Raw genomic sequence first — 26021 nt, forward strand, 5'->3', positions numbered from 1 at the left:
TAGCAAAAAATTTTTGACGTAATTTTGTTGTTTAAGTATTTACGTGATCAGTGTATGCAAAACTACAAGTCCCTTCGCGCTTAGTATACCAATAGTGGGACACCCTGTATACGTAGATTCTCATTTCGTCTTTTTAGGGTAAGATATGGGGCTTATAATTCAAAGATATTACCTATCGAATACAAATGATCAACAATTATTATATTCTTGTCCTAAACATTCTCCGCAAACGGAGTCCATGTATGCAAAGGGAACTAGTATTACTGTTTCATTGTATTTCTTATAAATTAGCACTCCTGTGGACTCTGACGCCACTCTGACTCCATCGTTGATCGGAATTAATCTGAAAATATAGTTATTTGTAATAATTTTCAATTAAAAAGGAGAGATAACACAAACATAGTAGGTAACAACACAAACGTAATAATAAGAGAATGTATGCACAAAAACACACACACACATATACCTACTTTCAAACTCTATCTCTCAAACACAGCTCTACCTCGCAAGCTCTACTCACAAAAATCTAAAATTCAAACTAAAGCAATACTTTTTAGTGAATATAAATAAACTTAAAAAAACCTTCTAAAAACTCTCAAATATAATTAAACTGTTCATTCATAAAATAATAAGAACTTATTACTAATTTTATCTAAATATAAATACAAATAATACAAAATTATAGATTCACGGAAGGATCATACTGTATGTTTACACGGCCAGCAAGATTACCGATGTCGCTCGTCACTAAAAATTTTCTAAGTAGAGGGTACTTAGAAATTTTTTATTAGGATTAAGAACTAACAATAAGTATTAAAACATATGTAGCGGTTTGTGGGCTTATGGTGCACAGAAAAACTTGAATGAGTTTATGATTGCATCAATGTAAATTAGATCATAAGAATTAATATTATGTTAAATAAATAAATAAAATAAATAAATAAATAAAAGCATAAACTCATTATATGCGCATGTACACACGCACATACAGAATAAAAGTGCACGCACACATTTGTACTACCTACTTGCATATACACTCAGTTATACACATACACTACAAAATACACGCACACACTTATAAGTACCCTCACACACACAAACACATACACCTACACACTGCACATACAATACACACATTGACACACACGAACACAAATTTCAGTATCACAAGAGACTTACGGTGATTCGGACGTGTTTCCATTGCCAGTTGCGCTGTGATCAGCGTCATACATTTTGATACCACCGTCCTTTTGACGAAGAATTACGAAACTGAAAATTAAATGTGGTTTTAATAATATGAATTTGTATATGTATGTAATTCTTTTCTTACTATTCAATCGTAACTGCCGTTTTTATAGTTATAACTAGCGGTCCGCCCCGGCTTCGCCCGTATTTACGTTTTCTATACATAAAAACCATCCTCGTACTTCAAGGAATATAATAAAAAAAGAATTATCGAAATCGGTTCAGCCGTTCTCGAGTTATGCGCTTACCAACACATTTTGCGATTCATTTTTATATATAAGAAGAAGATAAGTTGATAGAAACTTATGTAAACATAAACTAAAACTAAATAAATAAATACTTCAGGACAATTTTCACACACGGTACGATCTGATCCCATACTAAGCTTTCGCTTGTGTTATGGAAACCAGATGGCTGATAAACATACATATATATAATTTTAAATGCATACTTATATATATGTTACGGCTAAAGGTAGGTGAGAACATAAACTTAAGATTAGCCGGCTAAACTTAGGTTTATTTTCGACGAGGTGTTAATGTTAGTTTGTTCTATCTTTAGCCGGCTAAACTTAAGTGTAACCGCAGGCCCGTGGCTAAAAATGTCGGGGTGGGTAGATTTGGTTACTATAATACATGTAAGGAACAGGGCGAGTGTTTTCTGGCACTTCGCCGGCTGCTGCCGCAGCACGCTCGCTGCGCTCGCTCGGCTCGTGCGGGTCTTAAGAGTTCTAACCTAACCTAACCTAGCCACCAGCTTTCTGCCCTGAGTCGGGGTGGGTAGATTTGGTTACTAAAATACATGTAAGGAACAGGGCGAGTGTTTTCTGGCACTGTGCGGGCCCCTCAAGCCCTCCACCGGCCCGGCGCTAACCAAATCTACCCACCCCGACATTTTTAGCCACGGGCCTGCGGTTACACTTAAGTTTAGCCGGCTAAAGATAGAATAAACTAACATTAACACCTCGTCGAAAATAAACCTAAGTTTAGCCGGCTAATCTTAAGTTTATGTTCTCACCTACCTTTAGCCGTGACATATATAATTAACACCCAGACACAAAGCAAACATCTATCTATGTTCAACACACAAATTTTTGCCCCGGTGTGAATCGAACCCACGACCTCTGGCTTGGAAGGCAACCAACCAAGCCAACCGGTCAGTCGAAAACTTTAAAACTTTATTATTTATGTAAACTTTTACAAGTAAAACTGTATAATTTTTAAACTACCTTCGACTGCCGGCTACGGCCCTATTTTACTGACATGGTACCACAATTCTTGTTATTTTGAGTAATATGAAATCCTTGGAAATCGATTTCAAAATCCCTACTAATATTATAAATGCGAAAGTAACTCTGTCTGTCTGTCTGTTACGCTTTCCCGCTTAAACCTCTCAACCGATTTTGATGAAATTTGGCACAGACAATCTTTAGACCCTGAGAAAGAACATCTTTTATTGCGAAATATGTACCACGGGTGAAGCCGGGGCGGACCGCTAGTGATCTATAAATTACGGATTTCTGAAATCTAATCCAACATATAAATCAAAAAATATTATATACGTTAATAATAATAATACTATTTTTGAATCGACTATTACAAAATACGTAATATGTTTTTTTTATAATTACTATTTTTTTTTTATTTAAAAATATAATACCTAGGAACAGCAGAACAGTCAGCCAACACCAAATTATCAGCACAATGCATGGGCTGCAATTGTTCCACACCTCCTGATAGAGTCTGAACTGTGAGCCCTTGAAGTCTGCATTCCCCTGAAAATAGAATAATTAACATTAATTATTATATATTAATTATAGCTTATACTCTTTCTTATTTGTACAAAACTATCATTTCAGTAAATGTATAAAATATTTAATGTTATAATTTGGATTTATACACATCACTACATAGTATAAAACAAAGTCGCTTTCTCTGTCCCTATGTCCCTTTGTATGCTTAAATCTTTAAAACTACGTAACGGATTTTGATGCGGTTTTTTTTAATAGATAGAGTGATTCTCGATAAAGGTTTTAGTATGTAATTTATTAGGTTTTAGACAAAGCGGGCGAAGCCGCGAGCGGATATCTTGTGAGTGTATAAATTAACTTTAAATGGATTTTAAAAATAATTAGGTACTAGCGTAAAAACGTATGTAGAGTCTGAGTTAAAACACGAAATTATACAGCTTTTGTTCGTAAAAAATTCTTAGAATGATATTATCCAATCTATATTATATCCATATACAATACTCAACATAAACGACGAAGATGCAAGATCCTCCTAATTTTATAAACGCCAAAGTTTATCAGAATGTATGTATGTTTTCTATTTACACGGAAAATGGTTATTGCTAGTATACAGGGTTTCCCACTATTGGTATACTAAGCACGAAGGGACTTGTAGTTTTGCATACACTGATCACGTAAAAAATACTTAAACAACAAAATTATATCAAAAATTTTTTGCTAAATTTTTCTTCAAAATCCATGTTTTCTTCTCTAGCTTCGCGCAGCCGGCATATACCGCTTCGCTAATGTGAGCATTTTGTCTATGAAAACATAATCTTAAACAATAGGTCACGTGCTGGTAACAAAGCTGGGCAGGTTGCTTGTTATGGGCGTACACATAGTTTTAAAAATTCATCTATTTGAAAAAAAACTACGTCTGGAATTTTCTAAGTATTTTTTACGTACTCAGCGTATGCAAAACTATAACCTCCTTTGAGCTTAGTATACCAACAGTGGGACACCCTGTATAATATAACTAGCGACTCTCTCCGGCTTCGCATATTTAATACATAAATAACCCTTTAAATATATAGTCCCATGTAATGACTTTAATTAAAAGAAACCCATCTAAATTGTTGCGTTGAAAGATCTAAGCATGACAGACAGAGAAACACACAGTAAGCGACGTTGTTTTCTACTATGTAATGTAAGTAAGAAATAATACTCACTGTAAATACCAAACTTCTTCATTATCTGCATAGCAGTTAAACTATCAAGAAGTGTTGCTATATTATCCGATTTGAACTGCATTTCTGGTCCATGATTAACTACCAACGATGCGACTCCATTTCTTTCCTGAAAATTAATAAATTTTGTGAATATCCCTGTTTGTAAAATGGAATCTATTCATAAACAAACTGTGTTCAATCGAATGAGGAATTTTTCTAATTGTTATAATTAATTACAATTAAAATTAAATGTTATGTTTCTGAAAATAATTAGTTTTATAAATATTCCTCCTTATTTATATAAAATGAAAGGAGACTATTTTTTGTGGGCCCACCATGACTCGGTAATGTATAGTCATAAAAAAAAAACGTGTAAAAATATAAAATTATATTATGAATTTTGTAACTTCGTTGTTTTACAAACGAAACCGGAATTATGAAATCGAATTAAAAAGCCTTATTTTGATATCATCCCTGCTGTAATGTGCTGTCTACAAATCAAGAACAATGGCCAACATTAAAAAAAACTGGAACGAAACGTTTTTATCGATAGATCGAAGATAAAACCTAAAAGCGAAAAAAATTGCCTTCAATAAACCACTTTAGAAACTGTTTTTATTCTTATTTGTATGGAAGACTATGATTGATAGCGACTTTAAATCCTGTCATTTATCAAATAAAACAATTTGTTTCTACTCAGCTAAAAAAATCCGTGTAACGAAACGTTATATCTATTGGCATTTGGCTGCTTTGACGGAATATGTCAGATTCCTCCTGTCGTGGCCCCTTCGTAATTATTAATAAACATAATTATTATCAATCTCAATAAACAAAACTGGTAAGAACAATAGAATATCGAATTCATGATAAGTCCATTCGATAAGTAATTAAAAAAAAACTTAGACGGGTACTTTATGTGCGACTATGACATTTGTGCCAGTTGCATGGACATGGTGCATATCTTTATTTTTTACTTATGACATAAAAATAACTAAATTGCCAAACCTTACCTTAATAACAGCAGTAGCATTTATCGAGTCTTTATCCAGGCTGCCAAGGAACTGACCAGCCGGAGTGCCGCCCATTAAACCTAGTTTCGGTAGAAGATCGAAGTCTTGAAGCTGAAATATGTTTAAGACAAAATATAAAATAGCAGAAATATGGACATTTAGAATTTGGGCATTTAAGTTTATTTATAACTTAGTTGGTACAAAAATGTCCACAAAGTCGGAATTTATTTTTATTTTCCAACAATTGCCGGGGTAAATTTGGTCATTTGATTTTGTACGGCATCTGTATCATACTATTTCAATACTGCTTTTAATCCATTATTCCGCAACGCCGTACAAAAATCATGGAGACAAGGGGAAAAAATTTCCTGTACCTGTACTTTCGAATTCTCATCTGCACTCAATAGGACAGCTTACAAGTGACGGCATAGTGCTGAATCTTATTATTTTATGCTCTTATATCGTTCTAGATAGGTCACCTGGTGGTTCATAACTTTTTCAACATGGGTCTGTAGTCTATTGTAAAATTGTAAGCATCGTTAGATTACTCATGGGATATTTAACCCGCAAGAATGTAATAGATCTAAAAAATGTGATCCCTAACATACTTACTGTTTACAATTTACGCATTATTTTTGGTAGATTATAATCTTATTATAATTAGTAGATTCGATATAATGGGTTAATACTAAATTCGGTTTATTTACACGGAAAGAGCATCGTTCTGTCTAAAAGTAAATTCATATTACGTAACTGACATTATGTTCACATTATAGTTTATCGAATTAATGCATTTGTTTACAATCACGGTTTTTATCGCTTATATTATTTTAAAGTAACTGATTTACGAGATTTTTTTACAGAATGGCAAAAATTCGATCACTATTTGAATCCGCGATCCCGCTTCAATTGAAGTTCTACTCGTTAAACGACTAAGACAAAAACCTGAAAATTAAATGGATTGGTAGGTCTATATCTTTTAATTTATTTTTTATGTAATCTCTACACGTGAGAACCTTTAATTGGCTTTATGTATTTATCTTTAACTGCTATAATATATCTCTTGTTTGTGTAAGTATGCTCCAAGTAAAATAAATAAATATATACTGACCCTCTGCCCCATAACTTGCAAATCAACTCGTCTCTCCAAACTCCCCTGCACGTATTTCGGAGCACCTCTATACCGTATGGAGACACTGGAGCTATCATCCATGGAACAGCTGCTGAACTTATCTGATGATCTGTACGTGATAGTGGTCCGGCCTTCGAAGGCGGACGGTGTTGTGGTGATGTCTTCGTCTGCTGGTGCATGGCTGACGTCGTCTTCTTTGTAGCAGAGCTGAGAGAATTTCAAACCCCAACTTGAACATAACTACATAGTATAAAACAAAGTCGCTGTCGCTGTCCGTCCGTCCGTGCTTAAATATTTAAAATTTACACAACGGTTTTTGAAGCAGTTTTTTATAGATATAGTGATTCAAGAGAAGAAGGTTTATATGCATAATTTGTTGACAAATATGGGCTATAAGTGGATAGAGTACGCTGACTCACATCAAAATACCTAGCTAGCCATGACGTCCCATAGGCTTTCTAAACACGGAAAGAAACTTTTATGCAATTGTGGATTACCATCTTCCTTTTGAAAGCTGTTTTGTTGTTTTATGAAATAACTATCAGGAATATTAATATTTCAGGTCAATTTTCACACACGGCACGATCTGATCCCACACTAAGCTTTCGCATGTGTTATGGAATCCAGATGGCTGATAAACATACATAATATTATATAATTTTAAATAAATACTTATATAGATAATTAACACCCAGACACAGAGCAAACATCTATGTTCATCACACAAATATTCGATTTCCAACCTACGACCTCTGGCTTGGATGGCAGGGCCACTACCAACCAGGCCAACCTAAGACCAAAATATTAAAACATATATTGTACCTGTTATTTTATATGTTAATACAATAAAGTGTTCAAAATAAATAAATTTTCAATACCTTCCAGCGGTGGGAAGACGATATTAAAAAGATAGCTGGCCCGGAATGGATCAGAATAGCTAAAAATAGAGCGAAATGGAAATCCTTAGAGGAGGCCTTTGTCTGAAGACAAGCTGCCATAAAAGAACCAAGTTTGCCGATTATATAGATTAACAACTAACGTAATAATATAATACAGAAAATAGTTTAGAAACGTTTAAAATAATATACAATATAATATAATATAGGAATAAATAAGGAATATTGTCAACGGCTTAAAGTAGTATAAGATTTTTTGTAGTAGTTTGTAATGTTTTTGCAGTAATAAAGGCTTATTTTATTTTATTTTTATTTTATTACCTTCCAATGAGTTCTCTTAGGGTCTGCCGCGTGTGGTTGTTTCACATATAAATTCCATTCTACAGATACATTACGGCCTGCACTTCTTATTTTTGTATTTGAGTCGATTTTCAAGAACACATTCTTCTCATCGAGACTGAAAATAAATAACAATAATTTAGAAGATATTATCGTATCCAAGCGTTTATTTAAAATTAATATATAATATATTTATCAATTACTAATCTATCCTTTATAATCATGCAACTCTTTTCAACCTTTTCACAAGAAAACAGAACAAATTTCATAAAATTGTACCAATTTACCAAACTTTAATTATATTTGCACACCCAATCAATGGGTAGAATGTATTAGCCCCATAATATTGTAATTAAAAACATCTATAGTTTGTAACTACATTCTTGCAAATAAATATAATTTGAATTTGAATTTAAATTTAGAAATACCATGGCACAAACCCATAGTATCTATGTACTTGATAACTAGCTGCGCTTCGCGGTTTAATCCGCGTGGCTCCGCTCCTGTTGGTCTTAGCGTAATGATAGCGTATAGCTTACTTGATAAATGGGTTATCTAACACCGAAAAAATTTTTCAAATCGGACCAGTAGTTCCTGATATTATCGCGTTCAAACAAACAAACTTCAGCTTTATAATATTAGTATAGATGTACATACCTATAATAACTCAACACGACACCAAAATTAGCCTCGACCCGGTCTATCCTTTCCAAAGATACGTTGCCCAGTGTAAACTTCACTCGAATCACTTCATCCCCCCCTTGTTCCTGTCGTGTGGGGGGGAGGATCAGCCCACACCCGGGGAGGGGTGTTAATTGGTGGATAGTATCCAGGATAGTCTTTTGGGAATGTGGTGTACTGAAAAAAAAAGAGCGCGTGTGCCGAGCACACGTGTCAGAAGTAAAACATCTTTGAATCTTGCCAAAATAAGTATTCAAGGATAAAAAAGAGCGTGTGTGCCGAGCACACGTGTCAGAAGTGAAACTTCCTTGGCAAGAGTCATAGCTACCAAAATCGTCTCACTCCATGAAATTTTACTCTCAACACGCCTAAAGAAGTTTCACTTCAATAAGGATTATCAGTAAAATAATAAAATGAAACGTGTCCCCTATATGGGAAAGATACATTATCCATACATCTAATTCGCTGATCGATTTTCCGAACTAGCATAATTTTTTTTTTTCATCTCCACCGAGAATCGAACTCAGGATCGAACCCAGCATAGCACGCTTAAATTTTTAGTTCAAAAATTCGTTAAAAACCTTAAAATTTATAAATACTTACTCGTAGTTGATAATTTTGGACATTATATACTTCTCGATGACTTCAGAGCCAGATGTCTGCTGCTCACAGTCGAAGAATATGCCCTTTTCATTTACCTACAATAATAAACGAAATTATATTATTGAGAATCAACGAAAATACCTGTAGCTGTTTTAAAAATTAAAAATACAGTGGAGATTAAAAAAATTAGATTATATCGTGAAAATATAGACATCCCATTGAGGTATTATTACTACGTAGTGTACTTAGTACATAGTAACTCAATGAGACATCCAAATTAAGTATTAAATGATAATTTCAGAACACTACAGCGGTATATCTGTGTGTAATTCTGCCATATTTCAATCATGGTTTTGATGAAATTCGTAACAAAAAGAGGAAACAAGGGACCTTCTTCTCCCCTTCAAAACCCGATGCCAAAGATGAAAGAAAATTTTATATCGATGCTATAGATTTACAATAATAAAAACTCAGCAGCTTTATATTATTAGTAAAGATATCGATAGGAGATTGAACTTACATTAGATATAGGTCTAGACGACACGGTATACGCATCACGTCCCGACTTCGAATCCATGGTTATTTGGACCCTAGAGTGCATGGCTACTCCCGCCCTTTGAGCGAATGGATTTAACCAGGTTAAACTGAAAATGAAGATTGAGTTTTAAACTTTAGGATGCTACCTTATATATTTTTATACATACTTGAAATATATTTTTTCATACTACGCTTATAAAAACGTTTTTTAAGATTGTACTTTTGTAACCAAGATTTCATTTCAACATACAGTTAAGCCAGTCTCACAATGGGAAAATACGATCACAGACGATGAAAAATGTAAAATAGTAGAATTTCCTGTATTTAATATCTCCGTTTCGCGTTGCTCCGCTCCTGTTGGTCTTAACGTGATAATAATATAATATACTACTCTCTAACACCGAAAGAATTTTTCCTGAGATTAGGGCGTTCAAACAAACAAACAAACTCTTCAGCTGTATAATATTAGTATAGATGTGCGGACTGTGATCCCATATTCTTTTCATCCTTCCCAGGTTTTTATTACAGCAAGAAAAAGACAGTTAATGTTCTATATGTAACCCTAAAAACATATTGAAACTGTATACTCACGCCACAGATCTCGTAGAAGACTGGCAGGTAACATTGAACTTGATCGGCAGATGAGCTACCACAGATCTCTGGACCCTTGCTGCATGTTCTGATTGTAGAAGTGGTGCTGTTGTTGATATGGATGTTACTTGTGTGCCTTGGAACCTGGGAACATACTTTATTGGCTGTTTACTCTGACTTTGAATGGGTGATTCAGGATGAGAAAAGAATTCAGAATAATAGCCTATGTTAGAAGAGAATATTTATTTATTTATAGTTAAAATAATGTTGTTTACGCGAGCTTGTGTTGTTGTTGTTGTTGTATTTTAGCGCTTATATATAGTTATATAAGCGCTAAAATATCACACATACAATCAAAATAGAACTTTAGTATATGATTTATTGGATCTTTTTCTTTCCATGTACAAGACAGTTACGTAATTGTAACATTTTCGCTCGATTCATTCAGTTAGTAAGATACTATTAAAATATTATCTGTTGTATTAGTAGAAATTTGATTTGATTGAAACTTTTAAATAAAATAAGAACAATCCATCCTGAGGCAAGCCTCAAGAGGCATGATGGTACAAACGGCATCGGCACAAGAAGATGAAGGACGCGACAAATATTTCAAAATTGTATAATTATAATACTAACATAGTTTTAAGGTATACTAACATCTATATGGATGAAAATATTAATTTAATGAAAAAAAAATAAAAAAAATTCTACAGAGATATCCAGATCGATATTATAAAGCTACTAGCGGTCCGCCCCGGCTTCGCCCGTGGTACATATGAAAAATAGATGTTGGCCGATTCTCAGACTTACCCGATATGCACAGAAAATTTCATGAGAATCGGTCCACCCGTTTCGAAGGAGTATGCAGACTAACATTGTGACACGAGAATTTTATATATAAGAAGATATATTTGAAACGAGCCAATCCAGCAACCACTTTTTAAAATTGTTGAAGATAATGATGGTTTTTATCGTAATAATAATTAAGCAGATGATTATTATGATAATAATAAAGAATCTGATGATGATGATGAACTAACCGTATATGCAAATCGTTCTCCCAATCCAGATCCAGCGAGGGATCAGGTGGTGCTGTGAGGTTTCCACGCACTGATGTGAACGCCATGTTCAATGTTTGCAGACGTACTGGTGTTCCTGTAGGTAAACATACAATAATTTTGAATACATTTAGTAGTTTTTGTTTTAATGGTCTGCTTTTCATATAATATCTTTTTTTTATTATGGCTTTAAATTTAACACGATAAAAACTCCAGATATTGTTTTTATTTTGGCCCACCTCCATCAAGATTTCTTTCGGTTCCAGGTTTATTTCAAAAGAAAATAAAAAAATATACGTGTTTAGGTTTGAGCTTAGATTAAGCTTTTATACTTTAAGCTCAGCCCGCGGTTTTATTCGAATTTTACTCGAAGATGAAAACTTAGATCCAGACTATACTTAATTTTACCCTACGGTAAATTTCATTCAGATCCGTTGAGTCTTTTAAGAAAAAAATTACAACTCATTTCGTATGATATTATTTTCTTACTTAACAATATTTACTTAGCTTGTTGTTTCCTGTACTTCTCAAATATTTAAAACTGTTAAATTCTTACCTAAATCACTGGGCAAGTTAATTTCCATTTGAGTAGGATAGTACACCATTTGTTGGTTTATGTGACTTCCGAAGCGTAGAAACTCCATTATTGATTTGGCCACTAAAATAAATAAGAACATTAATTTTCGTTTCGTTTTTTAACGTTTCGTTAATTTATACAAATTTTCGTGAATTATAAATTGATTTCCACTATTTTTTGATTGTTCCTAAATAGATCTTGACCAAACAAATTTTTTGAAGAGAAACTTCTTTAGGCGCGTTGAGAGTAAAATTTCAAGGTCGCGTCATGGCAATACCGTCACGTCATGGAGTAAGGCGACGATTTTGGTATCTTTGAATATTGCCAAAGAAGTTTCACTTTTGACACGTGTGCTCGGCGCACACGCTCTTTCTTTGTTTGATTAAATTTTATTTATATATTTGTTCAATTTAGGGCCGATTTTTCAATCGTTGGTTAAAATTTATCCGTCCAATATAGTATAACACGAACATTTTAAAATGTCACCTGTAAACTGTCAAATACGGACAATTAGAATACATTTTTGAAATGGTAGTTTAATACTTTATTCGATGAATAAGTTTTAACCAAGGATTGAAAAATCAGCCCTTATTCGTAAGAAATCATAACGTACTATCGTCACCGTTCCAACTATTAAATCTCGTTTGATTTACATGTGTTGCGTAGACAGTTTTATCCTGGATCTTTATTACAACATCTATATGTACCTGAAACCAAATTATTATATTATCAACCAGCAAGCTGCTAGTACACGCAAATTAGTTTGCTCTAAAAAGGAATATTTTTGCATCATTTTTTATTGCTTCTCCTCCTCTTCAATCGATTTCAAAAAGAGGTTCTCAATTTGACTGTCTTTCTTGTACAATAATCTCCGAAATAACTTAACGAAATTTGCAAATTATTTAGGCAACAGAAAGCTTATTTGCCTGAAGGACATGGGCTATATTTTGTCCTTTTATTTTAGCTTCAAATAAAGTAATAATGCTTATCATTTACCTCTTGCGGTGTTTTCAATGTCCATATCTTCATCTTCTCCAAGACTTTCACCAGCGTTTCCACTTTCATGTCTTTCACGTTTGAGTATCTCATTTTCTTGAATATATGTGATGATACACCCTCCGCTATAAAATATATCTATAAAAATGGTAATTTAATTTAGCAAAAACGTTACATTAGGATTTGTACTTGGATTCCAGGTAACTATTCTCAGTGATATCTAGGGATAAGCATGTCCTAACGAATCTTATAAACACTATCTTTACATTCGCATGGTTTTCTAGAAATGCAGAGATCCAAATTTCGATTCAAAAAATGTGATGGTGAGGTGAAGCTTTCAATAAAAAAAAAACGCAAAATGGCACTCACGGCTTATGTAGTATAATCGATAGATTTTCTGAATTTATATTTTATCACAGGTACATGGGTTTGAATTTATATATGAAAAAATTTACATTTTTGTTACTGAGCTAGCTATACTGAGATATTTCAAAATAGACACATAGACACAACACACTAACCAACCCATAGTTTATCTGATATAATATAATTGTATTGCATTGCTTTTAATCATAAATATTTTATCTTATATTCTGAAAATTCTTTCTTCCCTTTTCTAAATTGTATGCGTTATGTGGTTCAAATAATACATTCTATCTAAATGACTCACAGCAGCCTGATACGGCCTCCTCCCCCCAGAACTGATCGTGGCACTTGCCATCGCCGGCATGGCGTTCGACTCCTCCCCAATACTGAACATTTGGAAGGCTGCTCCGTTCTCATCTCCATTTGTGATGATGTAATTGTTTGTCGCCCAGTATGTGGTGTCTGGGTTGGTGACTTGCTTCGCTACGAACGGGACGAAGTAGGATCTGTAAACATCATGATAAAATTAAAGAATTATGATTAACTAGATTTCCGCCCGCGGCTTCGCCCGCGTTTGCAAAGGAAAACCCGCATAGTTCCCGTTCCCGTGGGATTTCCGGGATAAAAACTATCCTATGTGTTAATCCAAGTTACCCTCTATATGTGTGCTAAATTTCATTGTAATCGGTTCAGTAGTTTTTACGTGAAAGAGTAACAAACATCCATACATCCATACATCCATACATCCATACATCCATACATCAATACATCCTTACAAACTTTCGCTATATATTAGATATCATAATATGGTATTGCCATGACTCGACCTTAAAATTTTACTCTCAACGTGGCTAAAGAAGTTTCACTTCAAAAATTTTGATGTATTCTAAACTTTGCTTTTTCTATTCTACACAACATTATTGACCTATAGTTCTCCTAACCAACAAAATAGTTATATATATTAGTGCGGTCCACCGGCTTCGCCCGTGGTACATGTTTACATTTTCTCTCCATACGAACCATCCTCGTACTTCAAGGAATTTTATAAAAAAATTATTAACAAAATCGGTTCAGCTGTTTTCAAATTTGGCATTTGGCGATTGATTTTTATTATATTATAGAAGATAACGGTAAAAATTAATAATAAATATTGTTTAGGGAAAAAATGGAAAAAATACCAGGCTTTACAAAACTAGCAACAAATAGTGTTTGTGTTTCTGAGTCAAATAAACTTTATTTTATTTTATTTTAAATAAACAAACAAATTAAATACTTACGCAGCGCTATACCCCACAAAGTACTTATTTGTTTCCAAGCTCTTCACAGTAGTGTACCAGAATCTCTTGAGTTGGTCATCTTCAGAGCTGGTAATGTAGTTGTGGATGAAAAGGAAGTCCGTTGCTCGAATGTCGGAGCGTAGGATCGCGTGTAGCGCCGCGATACGAAGTTGTATGTGCTCTGCGTCGTTCGTCAGGATGGGTAGGCTTATTTCTAGTGCCTGGAATTTATTGGTCATTTATTTAAGTTACCAATAGATATTTATTTATGATTTTCCAACAAAGGCGACGGCTGAAGTAGCCTCTGCCGTTCACAACTTGCCGTTCGTCTGTTATAACTCTTAAATCAACATTGTTAATGTTTTCATCCTTCTCTACATCTTATATATAAAAATGAATCGCAAAATTTGTTGGTAAGCGCATAACTCGAGAACGGCTGAACCGATTTCGATAATTCTTTTTTTATTATATTCCTTGAAGTACGAGGATGGTTTTTATGTAGAGAAAACGTAAATATGTACCACGGGCGAAGCCGGGGCGGACCGCTAGTTTTTAATAAAATTAATAAATAATTAAATAATTCCTTAATAAATTAAGCTTTCTTACTAAAATAGGAGGCAAGGAGGTTTTTATTTGTTTTATATTTATTAATGTAAAAGGTCATAGCTTCTAATTTCCTTCAACTTACCGTATAACCTCTAGCCTCCAAACCACACGCGAGAGACGCCCACAGCCTCTCATGCCTGTTCCTACTCGTATCACTGTAAATGGTTCGAATGTAGGATTCTGCCGCATAACCCAGACTGCAGAGACCTTGCAGCCAGATCATCCTGTCCAGGTATTGGGGACAATCTGAAAATGTATTTATGTAGAAAAATAAAGAAAAATTCAAGCAGTTCTAACAGGGATAAACATAAACAATATGTGGTTGAACAGCTCCTGTATATGGTCTGCTTATCTTATATATCATAAGTATAGTTATGTCTCGTAGGTAATTTAATAGTTGCCCCCGTGCATTTATTTTTTTTAAACGTGAAAAGTTTTGAAATGTGTTTTGAAATAGAGGTGGATATATTATTACACTAGCGGTCCGCCCCGGCTTCGCCCGTGGTACATATTTACGTTTTCTCTACATAAAAACCATCATCGTACTTCAAGGAATATAATAAAAAAAGAATTATCGAAATCGGTTCAGCCGTTCTCGAGTTATGCGCTTACCAACACATTTTGCGATTCATTTTTATATATAAAGATTTCGATTAAATCGTAATTTCGTAAATCAACAAAGTTTTATAAAGACCTTAACCCCTTATCAAACGGCTGCTCAATTTAAGACATTCCATAAGACACTAATACTAATACACAATTAATAATTTGCACACTCACCACTATACATCCGGAAGTACTTCACGACCAGATTATCAAAGTAATCCTGTTTCACCTGATTCGCTTCAGCAGTTTTATACGCAAGTATGGCGAACGACAGGATCCCAGCATGTCGTATATCCGTGGGGAAGTCCAGACCGAGCTTGGTGAATGTCTCCAGGTCTTCTAACAGGGATTGGCTGTGGTTGCCCATAGCAACGTTGAACGGAAGCTTACGAATGAGCGAGAGGAGCGTTGCGTCTTCTATTTTTGACTAGAAATGAGGATGTTAATGCAGTACTTTCTTATTTTGTAAGGGCTCTGTAGGTATGTGGTGTTTAGAATAAGCATGAACAATATAACGAATAAATGGCGTTTAGTTTTAATTGGTTGAACAGATCGTATTTTTGGGTATTTTCTAACTAAAAATATTTCCTATAATTTAAGATTGTTTATATTAAACAATTTTGTCATTCGATATTTATTTTGTTTGTATGACTGTTTATTCTAGTTGTATACTTTTATATCGCATGTGTAATTTCCATTCCTTTTTATGAAAAAAACTTACAAAGAATTAAATGAATTTACTATCAAATAATTTAAATAAATCTTTACCTTCTGTTCAATAACAAGATACTTGATGAACCTCGCGCACGCTTCACTCCTAGCGTGAGGCAGAACTTCTAGGAACATATTTCTAGCAGTTTCTAGGTCATAACTAGTTCCTAGGACTAGGTCTGCGAAGAGCTGTACTAGAGAGTCGTAAGAAAGGCGGGATACAGTGCTGAAATTTTTAGATTTCATCATTCTGAGTAGTTATTTCTCGATTGTTTCGCATTCGATCTATTCAGTTTGAGGCGGGTGTGTGTAAATATGATTGACATATGAGATAATATGTTGTTCACACCTTACTGTTCTGTGGTTGTTCATGATATTTCTAAGAAGCTTCATCTTTCAAAGCTCTTTAAAATAGTAATAGAAATAACACGCGAGACTGGGTTAAATATTAGTTTGAAATGTAATTAGAATGTACTGCGATTCTACACAGCTACCTAATTGATTAACAAATCGCAGCAAGTCAACGACTGTTAGCAAAGTGAAGGTAGTTGGGTCAAACGTCGTATAAACAACGTCCGAGCCCCTAGGCACGATCCGTACGATTGCGCGCCGAGTCAAAGGAACGCGGCAATTTATAGTATGCGACAGCTAAGCATGTTCGGACAGGAAACAGTGACAACTACTCATCCACAAAAATATTAAATCAAAAGTTACGTCTAACAATAGTTTAAATAAAATATATTATTTATATTTTATTATTTATTTATTTTATTTATTTATTTTTATATATATACTAGCGGTCCGCCCCGGCTTCGCCCGTGGTACATATTTACGTTTTCTCTACATAAAAACCATCCTCGTACTTCAAGGAATATAATAAAAAAAGAATTATCGAAATCGGTTCAGCCGTTCTCGAGTTATGCGCTTACCAACACATTTTGCGATTCATTTTTATATATAAGAAGATAGATAGATAGAAAGAAGATTCAAAATATACTCACTTCAGAAGATCGATGAAATCCAAGCTATGTATTAGAGCCTCATTTCTCACGATGTTATCTGCGTCTATACCTTTTGTGGCTATTTTCATTAATATCTGAAACAATAATTACTTAATTTATAAAGTAAATAGGGAGGAAGTGTGTCAGTGTGTTCGTTTGTTGCTCCTAAAAGATAGGACTGATTTTGAGTATCTAAAACATCAATTCATTTTAAATCTGTAACATATTCTTGTCTCCTTGTAGCTAAGAAACTGGATTGATAGTTTATTTTCAATTTCAATTAACAGTAAGTTAAATTTACACAGATTGTTTACAGTACATAGAAGCAAGGCAAGATTCAAAGATACCAAAATCGTCACCTTACTCCATGACTTGACGGTATTGCCATGGAGCGACCTTGAAATTTTACTCTCAACGCGCCTAAATAAGTTTCACTTCAAAAAATCATTACTCTCCTTTTGTCACAGTTGGCTAAATAGAAGATATGTCGGGTAAAAAGAAGCTTACCTCATAAGTCCGATTCTTCAAGTGTTCCTGACTAGACGATCGAATGCCATTGGTAGGGTCAGCAAAATCATTGGCCTGGTACTGAATGCTCTCCTTAGGTATATCCAGTTTGGATGTTTGCGGGGCTGGTGATTCGCTGTCCAGGTAGAGTGATAGTCTGGAATACAGCAATGAATGGCAGTAAATGCTGAACATTTAGAGTTTATCTGAACGCTTTGTAAGGAGCCATCTAATTTTTAGCTTTATAGCATTCAAATAGTTTTCCATTCTTTAAAATTTTACCAAGGCGCCATCTATTATTAAATCTTTTTATACTTAAAATTCCTCCGTAATGGCTGGACCGATTTGTATGAAATTTAGTGTGCAATTTGTATGAAATACCGGGTAAGTAGGTTGAGAATTGACAAACATGTATATTTCATACCCCTAAATGATAAGGGTGTCCTGGCAGAATTACGATGATTCCTGGGTCATCTAGTTAATTCAATAAAAATGTAAATTACTTATTTTTTTAAACTAGGCAAATGATACTTCTATAAGTGAAGTCCCATGTCCCCAAGTGGGGTAAGGGGCAGATGCATTATACATCTGTTTCACTGATCGGTTTTCTTTAGGGACAAGTAGGTGATCAGACTTCTGTGTCCTGCCAGACCGAGACATTTTTTATTCGTCTCCACCGGGAATCGAACCCAGGACCCCTCGGTTCTACGCTCACGCGTCAACCACTGTACCAAGGAGGCGGTCGATACTTCTATACATTCTAAGAAACTTTTCTATATTAGGGTTGATTTTTCAATCCTTGGTTAAAACTTATTCGTCAAATAATGTATAAAACTACCATTTTAAAAACGTATTCTAATTGCCCGTATTTGACAGTTTACGTGACATTTGTAATACTTTATTGGACGGATAAGTTTTATCCAAGCATTGAAAAATCGGCCCTCAATAGAATACTTACTCTGAAGTAACGCTTAAAATGTGTTCATTGACTTTGTATCGGAAATCTCCCTTCATATTTAAGCTCGTTAATCCATGTTCATCTAACTCGTATATCCTTTCTGATGTTGCGATGTTTTCGGGCTGAAATTTAATAAAGATTATCGAATAAAGAATAAAGTTTAACAAAAATATAACTTAGGGCCGATTTTTCAATGCTTGGATAAAACTTATCCGTCCAATAAAGTATTACACGATAATATTAAAATGTCACGCAAACTGTCAAATACTGGCAATTAGAATACGTTTTTAAAATGGTAGTTTTATACATTATTCAACGAATAAATTTTATCCAAGCATTGAAAAATCGGCCCTTAAAAGAATAACAAAAATATAACCGCTATACAAGATTGAATATCTTAGATACAAAGAAGATGTTGAAAATGGTGCTGACCCATTAATTATTATTTTTGTAAGAATTTTTGAAAATTTCTTTCGGTGTTAGATAGCCCATTTATCGAGGAAAGCTATAGGCTATATAGTACATAATCAAGCTAAGACCAACAGGAGCGGAGCAATGCGAGTAAAAGCGCGGGGCACAGCTAGTTAGCTATAATATTAGCCACTTTGTTTTACACAGAACATTCTAGAACCTTCTAGAATATTCCAGAACATTCTTTAACCTCCTAGAAAATTCTAGAACATTCTAACTTACCACACGTCCAACGCTATTGACCCAAGGAACAGAGCTCCACGAATACTCCATGCCACCAGAAGAGAACTGGATCGAACTGTACTTCTTTATAGAATTACCACGAGCCGTGTAGATCATCACGCAGCTTGCGTAGAGACATGGCTGAAAGAAAAGAATAGATTTTTTTCTTTTTAATTAAGTCAAAAATAATTTTGTAACATCAAACATAAAAATAAAATATTTGTAATTTTTTTTGTTTCAATCCCGCCTGACAATATTATTTTTTTATTCTTCAAATGCACTTATCAAATATTTATCAATAGCATTAAATGCTGACATTAAAAATGAACACTAATCAGTTTATATTAAATTTTCTCATTATTTCACAATAAAAAAAATACAATAGGTACGCGACTTTTTAGCTTATGTTACTTTTCTTAAAATACTTTGTTTTAAGTTGATTATGATTTTTGATTTTGAAAACTTACCTCAGTATTAGTGTATGACCCCACATCCTTCTTCAATTGGAAGTTAATTGATATAGCCCGTTTTATGTTCTTTGACCATGTTGTATCATTGCCAAAGTATATAGAGCTGATAAAACCGTTTTCCTGAAATAAAATATATTACATATTTTAACATGCTAATATTATATCGTTGTTCCTGTCTCAGAATGCGGATTTGTCGAATGAATTTTTCAACAAGATATTTACTTTGTAATCGTTGGAGAGAGAGAACTGATGGTGACTAGATTTTCTTTGTTATTGTGTACAGAAATGATGTATTGATTAATTAAAAATGTTTTATATAAAGTGTGTATGGTCCCTAAATATTTAGCAAGTACTAAACTCAGCGAAAACTGTTTAACAATATCAGCGCATAATAATATATGCTTTTACAACACCACATGTCTATTTCTCTTATGTTTACCTGATACTCCACTTCCCAGGGTTGAGAGAGATAAAACACTGCATCTTCTGAGTGATATGATGCGTAGCCATTGTTTCTGCTCCACAATGAAGCCTGAAAAAATATTTTTTTTCCATAAATTTCGACATCTTGATGTGTTAGAATTTGTATTGCATTTATTTTTCAATTTTCTCGTACTAAAAGTAGTAGTTTTTTGATAGTATGGAATTAAGTTCTCTAATTAATACTAGCTTTCCGCCCGCGGCTTCGCCCGCGTCTTCAAAGAAAAAACTGCATAGTTCCCGTTCTCGTGGGATTTTCGGGATAAAACCTATCCTATGTGTTAATCCAAGTTACCCTCTATATTTGTGCAAAATTGCATTGTAATCGGTTCAGTAGTATTTGCTTGAAAGAGTAACAAACACACACATACACATCCTCACAAACTTTCGCATTTATAATATTATATAGTAAGATTTCAATTGGAGTGTTAAAGAGCATTTTTTTTATTGAGACATCATTGACTCAATGCTTGGAGTAGAACATCTCGCTCTTCCTTAGACATAACATTATTAAACACGAATAAAATTTTCTTTAATAAAGTGATATACAGGGAAATAATACTATGTGAAAATTAAACAGTAAGTCCATATAAGTTACCTGTAACCCTTCCAGTTGCAATCTAATCCTATTCCTATCATACAAGAGCACCAGAAGTCGACCACCGAGTGACCAATAACTAGCGGAGTCCAGACTGCCCACAGATACGTTGGCCTTCAGGTCATAGTGGTACTGCTTCTGCTCAGGGAAGAGGAAGTCTAGGCCAGAGCTGGCAACGAATGTGGCTGGAGAGAGAAGATTTAGTTATTAATTTATTTACACTTTATTGTACACTAGCTTACCGCCCGCGGCTTCGCCCGCTTTGTCTAAAACCTAATAAATTATATACTAAAATATTAAAAAAACCGCATCAAAATCCGTTGCGCAGTTTAAAGATTTAAGCATACAAAGGGATATAGAGACAGAGAAAGCGACTTTGTTTTGTACTTACTATGCAGAGACAAAGACAAAGCGGGTGAAGCCGCGGGCGGTAAGCTAGTTATTATATATACACTAGTTCAATAGAGGTGTTTTTGTAGCAATCTGAAAAAGTGACTTCGATTGCCGATACTTTTCAAATCAGAATTTTAGCCTAATAGACCGGGAGATACTGACACAAAATTTCGAGTCATTTGTAACAGGATGGCGGTTCTACAGGGTTCTTAGAACGCAATAACAAAAAGAAAAATGATGGTGTGAACGCTGGTACCGGCGGCTTAGTCGCGTGGGCGTTAGTCGAACTCGTCGGAAAATAGCGAAAGTCAAACGATTTGTAACAGTATGGCACTTATTTTTCCTGTAAGTTTGAGGATCAACGAATATAAATACAAAATTTCAAAGATCTAGGTGTTGGAAATCTTCACTTATATAAATTAATAATAAATTTATTTTTCAAGTATGACAGCACTTTTTCCCCCTACTAGAAGTATGGCAAATATAATAATGGTCACATTTTATCAAATACTCTCCAAAAAGCCAAATGCAATACTGGTACAAAAAGATAGGTGAAATAAAAATTTTTTGCAGATTTTCGGCGGTATGGCGACCATTTGGAATCGTCCGAAAAGTATGGCATGGCGATTTTCGTAAATGGCTGCACGACGATGGTTACCTGTGCAAAAGTTAGCTTGGTACAAATGGTTGAATAATTGTTTTTTTTTAATCAACACATTCGCGTCGGTATGGCGGGCTGTAAGTCATACCGGAAAAGTATGGCATGACACTACCGCCTACTTGTTTTTTATGGGCTATCGGTAAATTCTAAAATTTTTGTGTTACAAATCGTTTGACTTTCGCTATTTTTCCGACGAGTTCGACTAACGCCCACGCGACTAACCCACCGGTACCAGCGTTCACACCATCATTTTTCTTTTTGTCATTGCGTACTAAGATCCCTGTAGAACCGCCATCCTGTTACAAATGACTCGAAATTTTCTGTCAGTATCTCCCGGTCTATAAAGCCTTAATCCATGATCATTGATCATCGTTGGATAGGCTATCTGCCATCAAACTCAAGATATTCTATAAACCTAGGATATATGACGAGGTTTTAAATCAATTATTATTTACTAGTACATGTTTACGTTTTCTCTCCTTAAGAACCATCCTCGTACTTCAAAAAATATTAAAAAAAATGTTGTGTTCGGGAAAAAAAATAACTATTTAGTTTTATTATTTTATCTTTATAAATAACATAAAACTATTTATCTTTATAAATTTATATTTATATAAAGCATTTTAATGCCATAAAACCAAAATATCAATTTCAACTATTTAGTTATCACAAACACAAAAAAATATAGTAAAAGGGCTGATAGACGTACAAACTTTAAAATCGCGGTTTTAAAGTTCGCGTACTTACTCGGCTCGACGTCGGTGACACACGTAGAGCTTGGTCAGTAGCTTCTCGCGTGTCACCGATATCGAATGTCTCTATGTCATCAACAGAGGGAATTTTATGTTATTCAGGAATTAAATATGTATAGACATTTTTAATTTAATAACCAGCACTTATTTTTAAGTAAATAGCATTCTAACAAAATAAATGTTCAAAAATTGAAGGATATATTTTCGTTTTTACTATTATATTTTGAGGGTACTTTACAAAAAAAGAGCGTGTGCGCCGAGCCCACGCGTCACGAGTGAAACTTCCTTGGCGTGATTCAAAGATACCTTCGCCAATATTCAATTATATTATATTCATTAATATTAATTATATTAAATTATTTTCATAAAACTAAAAGAAGAAGACGAAATTAATTGAACTTTTGCACTTAGTAACACCTATTATAGCTAGACAGGCTAGGCTCGCGGCTCGCGGCGGTGACAGACGTGCGAGCGAAGGCGGGCTACGAGTAAAATTTCAAACATGTTGGATCGTCAACGAACTTACTCGACGGTTTTTAAGTACGCGTACTTGGGGTGACACACGAGCGAAAAAGGTCGTCGAGCCACAAGTTCGCGTACTTACTCGTACGTCTGTCACCCCTTTAAGGATACTCACCAGCCAACAGCACCAGCCCACAAGTTAACATTGCTGTCTTTTCTGTAAAAAAATAACATATTAATATTATCTCAACAAATTCGTAAAAATAATTATCGTGAACGTTAATAACAAATAAACTACACAAATTCAAACACTATATTATAATATCCATTCGTGACCTTTCTTGGATCTCCAACTTTCTTTGTAGAAAATATCATCCAAATCGGTTTAGTGGTTTAGGCGTAAATAATAGAGTATATACAGTGATACAAACACGGTATAAATTTTCATATTTATCAAACCAGAATTCATTAGTGTATAAATTTTCATATTTATCAAACCAGATTATAAACTTTATTCACTACTAGTGGTCCGCCCCGGCTTCGCCCGTGGTACATATTTCGCAATTAAAAGTAGCCTATGTCCTTTCTCGAGTATCAAAATATCTCCATACCAAATTTCATGCAAATTGGTTCAGTAGTTTAGGCGTGATTGAGTAACAGACAGACAGAGTTACTTTCGCATTTATAATATTAGTATGGATTTAACTCCAAATACCTTCAAAATAAGTACAATAATTTTATCGAAACAGAAACGAACAATCAATCTTAAGACCTTCAATTACTCCTAGTTATAATTAGACTAGCCGCAGCTCGCGGTTTCTCGTGGTAACTGGATATAATGTAGCCTACAATACATAGTGTCCGTCTCCTTGGTACAGTGGTTGACGCGTGAGCGTAGCACCGATGGGTCCAGGGTTCGATTCCCGGTTGAGATGAAGAAAAAAATGTCTTGGTCTAGCAGAACACAGGAGGCTGATCACCTACTTGTCCCTAAAGAAAATCGATCAAACAGATGTATAATGCATCTGCCCCTTACCCCACTTGGGGACATGGGACTTCACTGCTACCATAGACTAATATACTCTGCTACATAAAACATATCCTACTACTATGTAATGATGTTACTGCTTCAAAACTGACTAACTTTTCATACAAACACACATTTTTTAGCGCCCCAAAAAGTGCGAATTTATAAAATGCTTTCTTGATGCCCACTTACACTATAAAAAGAAATGGTACATAATTTCAACTGTCTTATGCTTGTAGCTATCTTATTATGTGTCTTCACTTACGCCACAAAAAGAAAGCAGCAAAAATTTCAACTGTCTTATGCTTGTAGCTATCTTATTATGTGTCTTCACTTACACCACAAAAAGAAAGCAGCAAAAATTTCAACTGTCTTATGCTAGTAGCTGTTCCAATTTGTGTCAGTGAGTCACTACGTTAGTTTTCCTTATAGTTTTAGATTACTTAATGACCCGGCAAACTTTGTTCTGCCTACCCTTATCACTTAAGGGTATAAAAATAGTTCACTGTTCTCAAACCAACCGTATTCATAAACTTTTCTTTAGAAAAATCGTTCGAAAACACAATTATACAAAAATCTTCAAGGTGAGAAACACGAAAATAATACTATATATAAAGACTAACTAAACCGGCGAATGTTATTCTGACACACTTATCATTTAAGTATTTATAAAAACTTAACGACCTATCGAATACTAGCTGTGCCCCGCGGTTTTACCCACTGTGCTCCGCTCCTGTTAGTCTTAGCGTGATAATATATAGCCTATAGCCTTCCTCGATAAATGGGCTATCTTACACCGAAAGAATTTTTCAAATCGGGCCAGTAATTCCTGAGATAAGCACGTTCAAACAAACAAACTCTTCAGCTTTATAAAATTAGTATAGATACACAAAATTTCAAGTTTCTCAAGAGTTTCTTATAAAAACAGTGACAGGAAAAGTTTTTGTATATATAAATAGATTATTTAAAAGAGAATTATAAATACTTACGATTAATAAACTGTTATTCGCACTGTTTGCATCTCAAGAGACTCACACATAATGATTACGTACTAATATTAGAGGTAGTGGAACAGAGCTGTAACTCGATTGTGTTATCTTTTATTTGGTACTAGCTTTCCGCCCGCGGCTTCGCCCGCGTTTTCAGAGAAAAACCCGTTCCCGTAGGATTTCCGGGATAAAACCTATCCTATGTCCTTTCTCGGGTATCAAAATATCTCTATACCAAATTTCATGCAAATTGGTTCAGTAGTTAAGGCGTGATTGAGTAACAGACAGACAGACAGAGTTACTTTCGCATTTATAATATTAGTATGGATTGTTTTAACGGATTTAGAGAAGAAAGAAAATACGAAAATTATGATACATGTTATGTGCAACAAAAATAAATTAATATTGCTAAAATATAATCCCAACAAAATTTATTTTAAATAAAATGTTGTTTAGACTACATTCTACAATATAGGGCTTGCACTTTACATATTAAATGAAATTAAAACATTAAAACAAAAGGTAAACATTTGTCATACATTATAGTGAATACAATTCTAGATCCTTAATTTATATTCCAATGTCCGTAGTCCATTCTTAGGTGGCGAATCTTTCAAATGTCTCTTGAGAATTATGTTCTGATAACTTAACACGTTCGCTGCGAAACAGGGCTTGAAACACCCTGTCCGTGTCTCGTCGTTATAGCGGTAGGAAAAAACTTAAACTTCTCTGTCGTGCGGGAGGCATAACTTCCATCTGGTTCAGTGTAGGAAAGTGATATCTATATATCTGAGATGTGCTATTGATTCCTAGTTCAATGGTATACCGACCTTAATACCGG

At 34.4% G+C, this 26021-nt stretch overlaps 1 protein-coding gene across 1 annotated transcript; it reads right to left on the minus strand.

Moving 5' to 3' along the window:
- cv-d (vitellogenin-like lipoprotein) lies at positions 1-25222 on the minus strand. The gene is made up of 29 exons (XM_090118113.1): positions 25181-25222; positions 23340-23381; positions 20897-21081; positions 20258-20350; positions 19816-19938; positions 19349-19489; positions 18656-18777; positions 17698-17854; positions 17191-17285; positions 16247-16415; positions 15653-15905; positions 14955-15118; positions 14267-14487; positions 13294-13495; positions 12624-12761; positions 12241-12334; positions 11607-11708; positions 11033-11147; positions 9993-10136; positions 9385-9508; positions 8865-8959; positions 8238-8438; positions 7563-7698; positions 6325-6552; positions 5214-5324; positions 4204-4330; positions 2905-3019; positions 1180-1269; positions 1-343 (listed from the first exon to the last, which is right to left on the minus strand). Exons 2-29 carry the CDS (start codon positions 23368-23370, stop codon positions 190-192), a joined length of 3930 nt encoding a protein of 1309 aa, XP_089974239.1. The 5' UTR covers positions 23371-23381; positions 25181-25222; the 3' UTR covers positions 1-189.
- Between the last annotated feature and the right edge of the window lie 799 nt (positions 25223-26021).

This window comes from Colias eurytheme, chromosome 29, assembly GCF_061535395.1.
Source record: "Colias eurytheme isolate Ceu_HAF_F1 chromosome 29, ilColEury1 Martin Lab GWU primary, whole genome shotgun sequence".
Classification (NCBI taxonomy): domain Eukaryota; kingdom Metazoa; phylum Arthropoda; class Insecta; order Lepidoptera; family Pieridae; genus Colias; species Colias eurytheme.